The sequence below is a fragment of the Delphinapterus leucas genome, chromosome 3, assembly GCF_059928025.1.
Source record: "Delphinapterus leucas isolate spDelLeu-1000000601 "Yukka" chromosome 3, BTC_Dleu_Yukka2, whole genome shotgun sequence".
NCBI lineage: Eukaryota > Metazoa > Chordata > Mammalia > Artiodactyla > Monodontidae > Delphinapterus > Delphinapterus leucas.
The window spans coordinates 135,502,525-135,518,125 of NC_143131.1; the positions used below are offsets into that span (position 1 = coordinate 135,502,525).

The 15,601-nt window shown below is 36.7% G+C and overlaps 1 protein-coding gene across 3 annotated transcripts in view; it reads right to left on the bottom strand.

Annotated features, from left to right (window-relative positions):
- Nucleotides 1-15,601, bottom strand: part of PWWP2A (PWWP domain containing 2A) — a 33,064-nt gene continuing 17,463 nt past the window's right edge. For 2 of the 3 annotated variants that reach the window (XR_016392837.1, XR_016392838.1), the window contains exons 2-3: nt 7,882-15,038; nt 4,736-4,826 (exon numbers count right to left, since the gene is read on the bottom strand). Coding sequence is in view for 1 of the 3 variants with exons in the window: in XM_022566005.2 (XP_022421713.1) it covers nt 13,358-15,038 (1,681 nt within the window). In the remaining 2 variants the exon portion in view is untranslated. Of the gene's footprint in view, nt 2,222-4,735; nt 4,827-7,881; nt 15,039-15,601 lie in introns of those variants that run through there. The other variant, XM_022566005.2, reaches the window with a different exon arrangement.

Consider the following 15,601-nt stretch of genomic DNA (forward strand, 5'->3'; position numbering starts at 1 on the left):
TTTTAAAAAAAATCAAGACTTTATTGGATAAATGTTGTACAACATTCTTTAACATTTAGGTCTCAGCATAGTTTAGATGAGAAACAATTTGTCATTCAGGTCTACAAAATGAAATAGGCTTGTGAAGATTTGAAATACAGACAAAGGAAGCATGAAGCAAAGCTTAAATATTAAGCAACTAAAGCGGTGAAAGTGAAACAGCAACATGGTATGTCTAGATTTTAAATACCACCAAGTTTCATTTTTTAAAAAAATGAAAATCTGGTTTATAACAAACACACACCACTGAGAATTGTCTTAAAAAATATTTAGATACTTAAAACCCGATCTCTCCCAGTTCTTTTGCCTTTATATTACTTCTTGGTCATTTCCATCACTCTGCAATTAGAATTTTTGATTACACAAAATCTGCTATGACCTGGGAGTTATCTGATTCTTGAAGTGAGCCTGAAAGGTACTGCTGGGTTACATATCTGAAAGAACAAGAGGGACCCGAGCCTAAGCTCTGGGGCCAGAGAGCAGGGCGCCACTGAAGTGTGCATCATCTTTAGAACGCCCTGCTGCTACAGTTCCTGAGCTGACTTTTTCAGACTTGATCAAATGTGTAATGACTTCATGATCAATGATTTTCCGTAAAGACAATTTCAGAATGCAGTCTAGACTTTTAGTTACTTACAGTGTAATTAGGATTTGCATTAACTGGCTAGAAGCAAGACTGCCTACCTTTTCTTGAGTTGTAAAACAAATCCTAGCCAGGTATAGTAAATATTCTAAAACTCACCCAGAACTTTTTGTTACTCTTGAGTGTGGGGTTAATAAGTAATTCCAAACCTATACTGTAAGATTATGCATAGCTTGAACACTTGAGCCAAATGCTCAAGTTATGTTGCTTCAAATGCATTTTCTATTTTTCTCCTTTTTTTGTATTAAGTAATCAATATGGATTATCTTTCTGGTTTAAAAAATAAATCAGCATTGCCACTAAAAAACTTCAGGTTTATTATTAAAAGTACGGCACCATCAAATATAAAATGCCTTAAAAATGTAGTACTAACAGGTCCATCTGGTTTTCTCATTAATGTTTTCTCCATTCATTAAAAAAGAAAAATTAAGGTTTTTCATAATATGTATTTTTCATAGACAAGAAGAACATTACAGTCTCCATTAATAAGAATTCATACTTTATGCATGAAAAGTTCACCATCTTTATGCGTCTGTTCCTGCTGCTTGTTCCCCAGGGTCAAGTCCCATCTGACACCTGTGAGGATTTCTTGCACTTAGAAAGAGAGGCTCTCTGTGGAGAGAGGTCAACATCAAAATTCAGATATTATCACCTTTTCTGAACTAGTTCAGAAATCAGTAAGGATAGGGAGAATAGTACAAGCCTTTCCAGCTCAGCAGAATTAAGAACTGGCTCTTAGAGTACATTTTCACTCCAAGATCAACACTAGCCTGATCCACTTTGAGTCAGAATTTGAAAGGTAAGAATGTAGTTATGAAAGTGTGCACAAAATATTAAATACTGGTGGCAAATAAATACATCTTAATATGTTCTAACAAGCAAATGTATATTTAAGATGATATAGCCCTGCTTTACTAAAGATCCAAGTTTTCTTAGTGGGTTGGGGACACTTGGCCATCCTTTTAGTAGTATGTGTTTGTTAGATAATCTTTTCTGTTTCCACTGGCATCCTGAAGGAAACATTGGCCTCGGCATTTGTGACTATTGCTGTTTCATTAGAAGAGCCATTTTAGTAATACCTTTGTTCATATCTGAGCTGATTAAACCTTGGAGAAAGCACAAAGTTTTAATATGAAAAATAATTCAGCATTTCTGTCACCATCTCATGCCTTTCAGGCTGTCCAAACTGTACTGAGAAGAACTTCATGTTCAAAAGAAGGTACTGTCAGTGATTCTTCACACATAAAATTCAAGAGAGTTCTTTGCGTATTTCACATCACTTTTCTCCTCATCTCATGCATAATTTATTGCAATAGTTTTTTTATAAAATATTCCCCTAATACCTTTTCTTCGGTTTAATATAGCACAATTTGCAAGTGCCCCTTTATAGACTGTTGGTTTTAACCACTGCCTGCATATTTACTTCTTAGTGCAGCTTTAAAAATCTGAGTCTCCAATTTCATTCAGTCCTGATGCTCTGGTGTTCTCTGTCATTGTGGTACAGGTCCATGAAACCAGCAGCCTGCTAATGTCTTTGTGCTGAAATACAGTAAAGAAAAGGAAGAAAATGTAGTTAAGCACAAGTAATTATATAAGAAAAATGATGTCCTTGTTTAAATTAAGCCCTATATAGACTGTGGGATCACACCTGATTTTTTACTTTAAATCAGTTAAACCTGACCAGTGTAGGTTTTTTGAGAAAACAACTTACTGCCACTGTAAACCAGCAGAAGCATTCATGTTCTTTCTGAAGTATATCTGGCCAAATTCCAACACAAATAAAATGGTTTTCACCTTCACGTAATCAATCTGCACTTGAGTGTATTTTTGTAAATACTTATTTATGAATGTTTGCCTAATAAAGGGAATTTTAGCTTTGTTCTTTATGCTGCCATTTCACAAGTAACAATATAAAAGTTTGCAAGTCAGCTTCGCCGCTGTGGACTATGAAACGCCAGCAGCCTTCCTCTAGCACAGGCTTAAGAAGCAAATTTATATACAAAACCAGACTATGGAAAAATCAGCTGCAGGTGACACTGTCTACATATGTGCAAGAGCACAAAAGAGGGGGGTGGAGGGTGCCTCCCCAGAGGTAGACACACACAGCACGTCAGAAGGCATCAAGAGCACCATTTTGCTACTGGAAGAGAACTTAGGTACACTGGTTCCATTGACCAGTGTCCCTTGTTACAACAGCAAACCAAGTTACCAGCAGAGGCACTCTGCACCATACCTCCAACAAAAAGCCGGGCTCTGAGCAGAACATTTATAAAGGGCAAGGCTTATAAAAATTACTGCTAAGTAGCATGACCAGAATGCCCAACATTACCGACCTCCCTCTGATATCAAGAAGTAGTAGAATCCCACTGAAACGCTCTACAATCCCTGGTTATGCCTCTCAAACCTGTGAGCCTAAGTACCAATAAGAGTTTGAATTCTATAAGAGGTGATCTGTGGAAAGAATAATGATTACTTTTGGTCAAATGTATTTTTAAACCAAAGATATGGTATCTTCAGTGGAATAATAACAGACAAAACAAAAATGCAAAAAGGAAAAAAGAAAAACCACCCCCATCCTTCCCAATATTTGACTATGAAACACTTCAAAGTAGATGTATTTCTCATTCTTTGATAGAACTCTTGATCTTATGTTAACTTTCCAGGGCTGCCATATTTCATTCACTTATTGGATCAAGGCCTATAAAATAAATTTCACAGGGCATTCTATCACATTTCTTCTCAAGCAATGAAAAATTGCTTCTAGCCATAAATACCGCACACATCAAAACAGCAGTCCCTGCTTATTACTAAAGCAACAGAATCATTAACATGGTTTTAAAATTTGACACTAAGCTAAGAAAAGTTTTTATTTTCTAAAAGTAAGATATTATACTAATATCATAATACTAATAAATTTAGACTCATGGAAATTTGCAAGTAAATATCCCCATTTTATAAACTGAAAGAGAAGAAAAGGTAAACAGCCAGTTCCATGTACAACTCCATTTCCTTCTGCTTATGACTCTCAATATTTGGCTTCAACCTTAGTGAGGCCTATTCCAGTTGGCAGGAAAGCCAAAGATCGAAGCAGATCTTACTACTACTCCTGTGGGAGGTGCAGAAAATTGAAAATGCTGTTCCCTCAAGGGGTCACCAGGTAGCTACAACTCCTATACAGCTAAGAGTCCAAAATACCCCAGCCTTAATCTCTGATCCAAAATGTGCCATTCTGACCCAGTTTGCAAATTATAGCTCATACACAATGATACAGTCCAATTACAGCTCTTCACTAGCTTCAAACACCAGAGTTAAATAGCCTTAATCAAGAAAGCAAAGAAAAGATCCTAAGTTCAAAAAGCAGCACAACAAAAATCCCTTAAACCCTTCCTGCCATGTAAGAGCCCCAAATAAGGATTTTGAGCATTATCTAAGGAGGTTTTAATAAATATACCTAGATTACAACTACACCTCAGCATTATCTTTGCCACCCTCTAAGTTTTGACATGCCTTATGTAAATGACAATGGTTTTGAGGTTGATTTAATTAAGAATATATATACGTTCATATACCGATATACATATATATTCTTTATATTAAGTAATGACTATCTGAGAAGTTAAAGTGATGAGTATAAAAGTGACAAAGAAAGACTGAGAGAGTGAAAAGATAAAGAAATCCACTAGTTGACTTTCCATGGAGACTCAGTTGCTACTTGACATAATTCTGCAATCTGACACCCAACTTCTACCACCCTACGAGAAATTCCTCTGGATTTATGGAAACTCTCAGGAGGCCGGCTCTACCTTTTTTTTTTTTTTTAAACACAGCAGGTAATATTGACTGAAAGCTATTTTCACTCATGAAAACTATCACCAACATGAGGTACACCCAGCTACCAAGGTCAGTGAAAACAAAGGAAAAAGAACTAGTGCATTCTTTTACGTCTAGCCTAATCTACTTTGGGAATGGTAAGTGATGACATGAAGCCCTCTTCACTTTGTGGCAGGGCTTAACACAGACAGACCTGCCCGTTTCACTGTTAACGTCAATGCTCCCAGTCTGAATCCACAGTGGTCTGTCAGACACTGTAAGGGAGCAGCAGCACTCGTCACTGTCTGATGTAATAGCTGCCATTTGTTGAGACCTATGGTAGAAAAAACCAAGTTAACAAAAATAGAGCATTTGAGTTCTTTTTCACCCATTTTACCAAAAAAAAAATTTAAAAATAAGACCAAAATGCAGGTGAATTTTTATAATGAATTTATTCTAGATAACTTGCTGGCTTCACACAACGTGAAGCTCTGGTACTAAAGGAAAAGACTTGAGGTGTGTACACACCAGTCTTGTCCAGGAGAGGGCACTCTCCAGCCCAAGTCAGTTGAGCTGCAAAATGCCTTAAGGCTCATGAAGATGTTGCCCTCCAATGCTAACTCACAATTTAATGCTCCTGACAAAAAATTTTTACTGGCCTAACACTAGCCTAGTGATGGAGTAGTCCTGACCTTCTCAGTATTCAATAAGGGCCAAAGTTGTCATCCCTATCTGTATCATATCATTAATGAGCTCAGAGACACCATTTTGAAGAATCACCAAAACTGCCTGAATCCCTCCCCTTTCTCCTTAATGCCAATGGCACCTGTGCATAGTATTCAGCACCTGAACTTAGTGAGGTAACACCTACTTGAAATAAGTTTGACAAGGTAAGCTTTCTCTTAGGCTTTCAGAACAGAGACTTCAAATACTAAGCAAATGAAGGATTACTATTTTAAGCCTTATTTTTTATTAACCTATTTGCTTGTTTCCTTACTTTCCCTACTTTAAGTACAGTATAAATAAGAAAAAACTCATCTATCATATCAGTGTAGGCAACTCTGGGATCACTGATTTAGATAATGTCCAGTCCCTGTAATATTTTTTTAATGCTGAATCAGAAGCAGTAGCTAATCAAAACCTTTTAAAAAAAGGCTTTTCTGACACTGAAAAGGAGAAACTTTATACACCTGATCTATAAAGAAACATGATTACTTCTGAATTTTAACTCAGAGGAGAACAATTTTCTTAAATGTGGTTTAATAATGAGGTTATTTACCCTTTTGTTCATGGGAAAACTTAAATATACTATTAGCTACAATCCAACAGCAGTCACACAAGAAAAACAGAAATATGAACGCACGAAGAATTTATCTTTTGAACCTCTCCCTCCATGGGTAAAACTTAGGTTTCAACAATCATCCTAAAGAATCTCCTTTTCACTTCTAGGCAAGAGGAGAGTCAAATCAAAGAATGATCTTATTTCTGTGCATTTACCCCTCCAGCGCCCAGAAATGCTGTGTAAAATAGTAACATGCAAGACCCCAGTCCACAGATCCTGGCCCATGAGTCTTTTGTGCTAATGTTTAAGATGAGTATCCCCTCAATGCTTTTTAGGGTCTCAAGGTTTTTCTTTAGAAACTGACCACACTTGCAGGACCCATGAGGAAATGCCAGAAAGCCCCAGCAGTGAGGCAGTAAATGGAAGGAGACCCTCATGAAAGGCAGTGATTTCACTGGAAATTACTTGTTTTGTCCTTTAAGAGAAAGCTTACATTCAACAATGGCAACTACTCCTGGGAGGCAGCAGAGATATAAAGGGGCAAATCAGAACACGGTAAGAACCTTCAGTCTCCTTTGTAGAGTGCATGAAAGAAGGAAGTAGAGGTCACACTCTTAGAGCAAAGCCCAGAATTAAAAACTAAAGAATTAAGATTACTATCTTCCTGAACATTCAATATAAATTTTCTCTTAATACAATGTAGCGTGATGCAACATGAACAACCAGGAAAAGAATAGATAGTGCCTCATTTTACAATAGACATTCTGGTTTTCCACCCTAATGCTATTTTTCTAACCAGTTATTTAATTAGGGTTTTAGACAAACTGCACATAGTTCTTCCCAGCATACCAGGACAAACACCAAGATGTGCCACTCCCAGCCGGATTCCCTGCTAAAAACTAAACGGTGAGGGGAAATCACAGGTTTGTAATCAACAGCATCTCAAACAGGAGCCATGGGTAGAAATGACTACCCTCTGGAAAATATGGCCACGACGCACACAGATCAAGGCCTTGGAATGTAAGGTATTTCCCTCCTAGAAATGGGAAACAATCTAATCATACCAGTGGCAATAAAAGGGGATGTTCAAATTAATGTCCACTTTTTCACCATTTGGCAAGATATTAAAATAAAAACACCAGGGTTCCAGGAAAACACAGTATCTGTACAAAAAAGCTTATTTACACTACTTAAAAGCTGACAAGTACAGCTCTGTGGTTCTAATACCTTTGGAAAGTCCTCCTAAGAGGACCTCTACTCCACTGAGCCCCACCAGCTCAGATACTTCTCATGCCTTTGAAAGGATCTGGGGTGTGCTGGGCTTCTCAGATGGTTACTGATCATTAGTATGTAAGTGTCTGAATCATAATTCCTTTTCCTCATTCAAGAGTTGAAATGTCAGTGGACTTCTCCCCTCACCATATTCCCCATGACCTCCAACCCAGTTGCCCTCCACAAATGCCTGTTGGGACTAGTCAGACCATGCCTACTGCTAGATATCTGTGGATGATCAGCATACTATGATTATTGGAATTTTCAGATAATAACATCGCTGTAACATTTTTTAAATTTATACTGTGTGTATGTTGAAGAAAGATACTATCAAAAGCTACCAGAATGAAATTTCTATGCCACATACAGAGAGCGCTAGTTGTGGTAATGACAGCAAGTATATACGTAAGTCTTGTGCCAGGCACTTTATTGCTTTAAACATTTAAATTCTCACAATTACCTTTTGAAGAGGTACTACTTCTCTCCCCCATCTCACAGATCATGACACTGAGGTAACCTGCCTAGGATCACACAGCTTGTAAGTGGCAGATCCAAGTCAGGCTTTGCCTAGGAAATCTAGCTCAAGAGCCTGTACTTTCAACCATGTGCCTGAAAAGTGAAAAAAAAATGATCCTTTGCTCAATAAAAAGACTGATACCGAGCACTATTAGTGCAAAAATGTTAACGGACACTCCAACTCAACTGCATCACTGGCAAGTTACATTCTCATAAGTATTTCTATCATTTACACTGAACAGGATGATCCTCTCACAGTTCTATTAAAAAAAAAAAAAGTCTCCCCAGACAAGCCAAAAAAAACCCTATTATACTTTACCTGGGGGGAAAAATGTATTCCTTCCAGGACTTTTCAGTAGCTTTTAAGAGAATCTTTGTGCTGCAGAAAACTGAGTGAGGGATACTGAGGGTTACAAAATTATCTTAAATATTTAAAAAACAAGCTCTTGCTAAAACTTGATATGTGTTAAAATTACAAGTTTTTTAGTTTACATGAAAAGGAAAAAGTGTGATTATAACACAGCCTTAACACTTCGGCTATGGGGTATCTGGTATTCCTTCTAGATAACCACACTGGATAGAAAAAATAATAAGGAGGTTTCTGGCACTAAGACTTCTAAGGCAACAAAAGGTTAACTGTCACATTCTTATGATACAAGGAAAATTCCATATTTAAATAATGGCTGTGTTTTCAACTTATTTTTAACGAGATCTTACAAATATCAGGAATTTAAAGAAGAAATATTTCATGCACTTTTAAACCAACTTTTAAAACAAGTAATTTTAGAACTGACCAGTTTTTAACATCAAAGTTTTATGAAATTGTTTTACAAACCAAAGTGTCTAACGGAAGAAGGCCCACAGCTTAGACCATATACTACAGCCATGTAATTTATTCAGCTGAAAATGAGAATTTGACTCAGAAATTCACTATTATGATAAATCCTGGTAACTTTTGAGTCTATTTTCTTCATTTCCTTTACATATCCCCACAACCAATCTTTAATTTATGCTAACATAGGAATCTATAAGAAAAAATTCAAGTTTGGCAATTAGTTTTTTCAGAGATTAATTAGATACATTAAAATTTGATTCTATCCAAGATGGATTTTAAGGCATGATATAAAAATTCAGTATTTCCTACCAAAGTGTAGTATACAAGATGATCTTAGAATTTTAACAGAATTATCTACATGTCAAGGCATATTTGTTTTCCATTGGTAGTACTGACATAAAAAGTGGAAAAACGGTACACATGAAAATATGGTAAAGAGTGTGATGGTATGTAAATAATTAAAGTTTTGGAAACTAATTTAATTAACTCCATTACTAAAATCATTTAAATGGTTTCCATATTCACAAAATTGTTTTTGTCATTAGGAGGTGATGGTTTTAACCTAAAACGTACTGTTAAAGAGTATTTAATAGGTAAATGCAGTCATACTAATTGACCTAAAAATTTTACCAAGAGGTAGGGATAGTTGTTAAAAATGGGGGCACCATTAGCCCTGTGCAGGACTGCAGGTTGATTAGGAAGGAATGCTGGAAGCCAGGCTGCCAGAACAATACCATCCAAACTTAAAAGATTTCTATCAAAAAACAAATTACAGATGGATGGTAGTGATGACTATACAACAACATGGATGTACTTAGTGCCACAGAACTGTACTTATGGTAAAAATGGTAAACTGTATGTTAGGTATATTTAATCATTTTTTAAATACCAAAAAAAAAACCCCAGCAAATTACAATTCTCTATTAATATGAAGGGAAAAAATGATTTCCACCTAAAGTCCCAAAGAAAGTAAACTGGAAAAAAACCCTGTTTGAGTCTATAAAGGTTAAATCTCTTGAGTGAAGAATAAACAAATGAGTTGAGCTGTTTCTCCTCTGATCTCAGTATCAACTATCCATGGTAAAAACACCAAGATATCCTAGAAAACTAAAAATATATAGATCACCTATATGACTTAAACTACTGAAGCTTTCATTTTTTTAATTTCTATTCACTCTTTGTTGAATGGAGTACAGTAAATGTACACAAACTGTAAATACAGAATATTAAGAGCCTAGTAACTAAGTCAGAACCAGGTAAAGGTAATTAAGGCAGCTTAGCTGTTTTATCTCTCCTGGCTATTGGCAAGGCACCAGCCTCCTGTTCTATTTCTGAATTCCCTCTATCAGGCATTTTAATTGTTTTAATAGCAACCATATTAATATAATTCCAAAGCAAACACTAAATTTGTCCCAACTTAGAAACAGGGTCTTCAGAATTCTCTCTGGCAAATTCCCTGTTGGAGGCCATCACCGGATACAGATCAAAACACTGTCCTGAATTTAAACATTATCAACTTCTCTAGACATTTGCCAATCTCTTCTCTGCTACGACTACTACCAAATGTGAACCAGTGCAGCACAAGCTATAGAAAAAAATTCACAACTTAAAAGGAAAAATCTAATTTTAGATCCAAATTATAGGTTTCTTAAGGTATTTCCAATTCTCAATTGTTATTTTATATTAAAGAATGTGTATGTATATAAAAGAATTTAAATGTGTATCTTCAACATAACCAATAGTAAGTACAACCTGCTCAAATAGGGGTGCAACTCTATTTTTGAAATTAGAAATTCAGACCCGCTAATGAAGATACTCATTTAGTTGATTTTAGTAAGTTCCATATCCTTTGTCCACAGTTCATCTTCATATCTATATTCCTGTCTGTTGTCTTTGCTACTTAGTACCAATCTAAAATTACTATTTATAGATTTTCCCCATGAAAACCAAGTAGGGACACACCATCTAGTCCTGTAAATAGGCTTCAGACTAGTGAATTCTACTTTCTTGGTCTCATGATATCTCAGGTCTCTGGTTCCACATCTATAGAGTCCCTTCCAAACTTACAGAAGAGACCTCTTCTGGTCTATAAATTCTAGAAAACTGAAAGACAAAAACACTCTGATGCTTTACATTTCCAAAGATCTCTAGAAATAAAGACATCTTTAGCTTTCACAGCTCTTACTTCCCTTAGTTTCTCCCCCTTGCTAATCCTATTCTAACCACTTTTCTTAGACCACTAGAGATCTGGCCTAAGCCTCGTTTTCTCTCTGCAAGGAGGAAAACAAATACCCATTTGGTTGTCTCCATATAAAGAGTTCAGTGTCTCCTTTTTTGTTGTTGTTAAAGAGAAATGTAAGAGAAAAATGGCTACAATTACCCAATTCAACTCTATCTCCATCTACAGTGGATACTGGACAAATATATCTTAGCTGCTTAAGAAATTTCTGTTTGAAAACACTGTTTAGTATGCAGCTATTGGTTTAGTGTTTAGAACACACAGTACATCTTTAAGATTACAGAAATTCTTTCAAACTTGTTTCCCTATAGAAACTTCAGATGAAATATGCCAGACTGCTGGTTTAAAACAGAGGGATTATTTGGCATAATAATAAGAGATCATGCACATTTGTGATTATGCTTCAACCTTTTCTTCAAAGGTATGGACTATATCAAATTAAGGGTTACTTTTATACTCAACAATCATGATTTTATCTTTTTCTTTCTTCTTTTTCTCCATGGCTTCTGAAACAAATCAAATTTAGTTTATCCCACAAGAGCACATTTGCCCAAGCACTTAACTACATCAGAAGTATCCACTGTCAAAACCATTTCTATGTTAGGATAAAACTCACCTGGATCATTACCCAAAGCCTTAGAATTACATAACTTAGGTGACTCTTTGCTTTGCCTGGTTTAAATCTTCCTGAACCTTAGATTTCAAACTTTCGAAAATATCTGCATGAACAAATTCACTAATCTGAAACAAGTTCTCTGAAAATCTTTTAAGATACTTCCTTAAAACCCCTCAATCACACTATGAACTTCTTTCAACCTGTTATAATCAAAGAATTTTTAAAATACTATATTTCTGTTTGCAGGAAAGAATATGTTCTATTCAAATGAAACATTTTTTTTAAATTGTGTGTTTATTATAATCAAAAAGCATTGACTGAGTTCCCCAGAAGAAATTCCACTTGCTTTTGCAGAAACTGGTACATTACCTTAAGGAAGCTGACCGAAGACTACTGATTTTCAATCTCCATTAATCTTTTCATAATTCCATAGTAACTAAGATATTTCAAACTGCATACTTAGAAATCCATAAAAAGTTGCTCTCTTTAAAAGTTCCAAGTTTCCAAAAGTGTCAAACTGACATTGTATCACATTTAAAAGCTAAGTTGGAGCCTAAAATATGAAAGCAACTTAAAAAATCTTGGGACAAACTTGCCTCCACAGGCAATCAATCAGATTTTTCACTAACAATACAAAGCTAAAAATGGAAAATAAGAAATCAAATCTTAGGGACAGATGGACCATGTAGAAAAATAGTGAGCTAAGTTACAAGCCCCAAAAACAATGATACCTGAGGCAGAAGATAAAGCAGAAAAGAGATTGATTTTAATTACACAAATGTAAAAAAAGAAGAAAAAGAAGCATGTGATGAAATATTAAAGCTAAAAATGAAATAATTAAAATCCATACACTTATGAGAAATTGGCTGCAGGAGGGTCTCAAGTCTAGAAGCATATCAGACCTCTATACTACAAAACCTCATTTTAAGAATATATTGATTAGTCACTTATTTGAATTTTATCATGCTCAGATTATATATTCCCTGATAGGGCAAATAGGAAAATAAGTGATTTTTTCATCTCCTCTATACACTATTACAAAGAATAATTTTCTACCATCTTGAAATTTTTCAAAGCTTTTTGAGAAACACACACAAATAATTTGGATTTAGTCGATTTTATTTACAGCTTGTTTTTTTTTACATTTCAGAGCATTACACAATTACATTTTCTCATTTTCTGACCTGCAAACAGATACCTTAAATGGAAATATTTTTTAAAAATTATCAAACTAGGTACATCCAAAATGCAACAATTACATATATGACAATTAATTCACAAAGTGTAATTTACCAGGACGTATCCTAAGAATTTAGGAAGAGCCAGTCAGGAGAAATCTGACCAAATTTAGCAATCACCTATTTACATATCCAAAGACAAACCTATCTAACGTCCCAAACCAGAAGTCTGAAAGTTTTTGTTAAGTCCCCACTGGACAAGAGAGAGAGCGATGATTCAGACCTAGCCAGCCTTGACAGTCTTAATCCCAAATACTGGGCTATTGCCCCAGTGTGCAATTCAACAGCAAGCATCTCAGTTTGTCAAACATCTTATGTATCAAACTCCCATGCCATTATGCACATAGAAAGGCTAAGTGTTCATTAATTAAAAAACAAGTATCATTAAATATCCTCACTATTCCCCCTAGCTCACCAGCCCTTACTATGATCCCAGATATGCAACCTGTGTCACATAGTGACAGGCTTTATTTGATACATGTATGTATCTATGCGTACACACACACACATATTTACATGTGTGTATATACGTATACACATACACACAGTACTAGGTACAAATGGCAATTAACAGTCCCTGCAAAAATTCATTTTCAGTTGAGGCTATGGCTCCTATGCCTTGGGGTGGTTTTAGACTTCAAAACTGAAAAATACTAAAATCTCACTTCCTTAAGACAAAATTTGATTGCTTGTTCAGTTTAAGCTTCTCAGTCTAAAAATGGCTGTAAGGTTAAGTATAAAAAAGCAGCCAACTGAGTGCAAGTTCTCTCTCCAATTTGGCCAAGCTATCTCGTAGAAGTTACCCCTAACTAGACTAGAAAATCTGTGGCACCTTCCAAAGGTTCTTGCCTACCTTACTGTCCATGTTCACGTTTCAAACTGTGTCAACAGAGCCCGCACTTCAGGGGTCAGCTGTTGGGCAGCCTTAGCTGCCTCTGTGATAGCCTTGCGATACAGGCCCTTTCTCTTCTTATTAAAGCGTGACTGGAAGTTTTCTAAAAAGGGGGAGAGTTGCGAAAGAGCCAGGAAAGATGTTGTTGGAGACCCGAACCATGAAATACGGGCCTCCTGTCGGACTAAAAGGCCGTTATCTTTCCGGCTCACAGTTATAGTAAGAATACGGGCTGGCCACCAGGGGAAGCCATATATCTTGGCCCAAACAATGTCCCCTACACATATGGTCCTGCCGTCTGGTGTGACGCACTTAGAGACGTTTTTGGAAAATACTTTCATTTTCAAGGAATTACTGAGCTTTTTCTCTTCCTTTGAAGAGGAGGAAGTAGAGGATGTGGAAGGTGCATGCATACAGCCTGGAGGAAAATCAAAGCTTTCAGAAGAACTACACTCAGAGTTGGAGGATTTCAAATCATCTGTGCTATCAATGCTACACACTGAAGCACTGGAAGAGTCAGACTTCTTTTGATTTAGGGTCATGTAAACAGAGACATTGCTTTTGCTGCCCTTTTTGCCCAGTGTCTGTGGTTCATCCTGCTCACCAGGCACAAGCACTTCAGTTGTGTCCTGAACCTCACTGCTGGCCTCTTCAGGGCCTTTGGAGGGACTCTGATTTTCTGAAGGGGCCTCACCTGCTGAGCGGGTAGAGGTGCAGCGGGACTGGGGCTTTGGTGCCATCTTGCCGCTCCGCATTTTCTCCAGTCCTGTCTTCAGAGAAGAGTCATTTTCTTCATTCCTGTACCTCTGTGGTTTTAAACGAACCCGGGGTGGAAGGGAACCTGAGCTAGGATTCTGGTATCGACGTGTGAAATGGACTTTTGAATGTGCATTTTTGGACGTAGAGGTTTCACTTTGCTTCTTCTGTGCCTTTTCTTTGGCAATTTTCAGCACTTCCCGAGCTTTTGCATGATCCATGTTCTTATTCTGGAGCACTTTTTTAGTACTTAACTGAGCTTTTGATGTATTTGCCTGAGCAGAAACTTTGACTACTCTGCCTCTGCTGTGAGCAATATTTGAAACCTTAACCACAGCATTTCTTTTCTGGCTTTCATTTTGGTTTTTCCCATCCACCTTATGGTCAGTTTTCAGTTTTTTGTTCACAGTAGTTACACTTTCATTTCTCCGTTTTTTATCTTCATATTTAGAAGAGTCACTTGCACTACTACCTTTTCTAATTTCTTTTTTTTCAGCAACGACACTGTTTTTACACTTGTCACACAAGACTTGTCTGGGTCGTAGTTTAATAGCATTCATTATTGAAGTAGGTTCTTCCCTGTACATTTTTCGTTTGGGTCGCTTAATTTTCCGAGGAGGTGGCTGAGGTATTGATTGGTTATATGTGTCCCTGATAAACAAAGGGGGAGGATAAGGTGCTCCTTCATGGAAGAGAGGTGGTGGTTTGCAAGTCCACAGGCTTTCGGCCAAGCTCAGCTCAGGAGGCGGGACAGGAGAAGGGTCTTCGGGAACAGCACCATTCACGTCACGCTTGACATCTGTCCCTTGGAATGTATTATTTTGGAGCTGCATGGCTTCAGGTTTATCCTTATATTCCCTTTTGGGAAATACTGTCACAGGGATCCCATGGGGCCCAAACCTTTGAAAGAAATGAAAGGAGAAAAGAAGCCATTAAGTTAGTGTCTATAATTCAGTTTCTTGAAACACCACCTAATGTTTATTTATACGACCTTTCCTGAAAACTATTTCACCTTAAAAAACAAAACCAAAAACCTAAAGACGACCTCCCCGGGTCCCAAAGCCCTCCATTTTGGGGGGGCTTACATTTTAGGTCTACACTCAAGAAGAAATACTCAATAGTTGCTCTAAGCAATGCCATAATAGCTGATGTTATTTAAAATAGATCTTTCCAGTCTTGAATCAGTAAGGATGTTCTATCAGATAGCTTAATAGTTAATATCATTTGATATAATGTTCGCTCAACTACAGACAACATGTCTAGTAAATGCAACTATAAATTTGTAACATACATATCTTCCTCTGGTTATAATGGCTTTCAAAAGCTTCACAAAACAAATACAGCCCTAACTACCCCAAAATATTGAATCAGTAAAATTCCAACTCAACTTTATTGTTTAAACACTATAAAGATTCAAAGGCGTTTGCTTCTCTACTGTTCTACCCTAACTCTTAAGGCCTTCA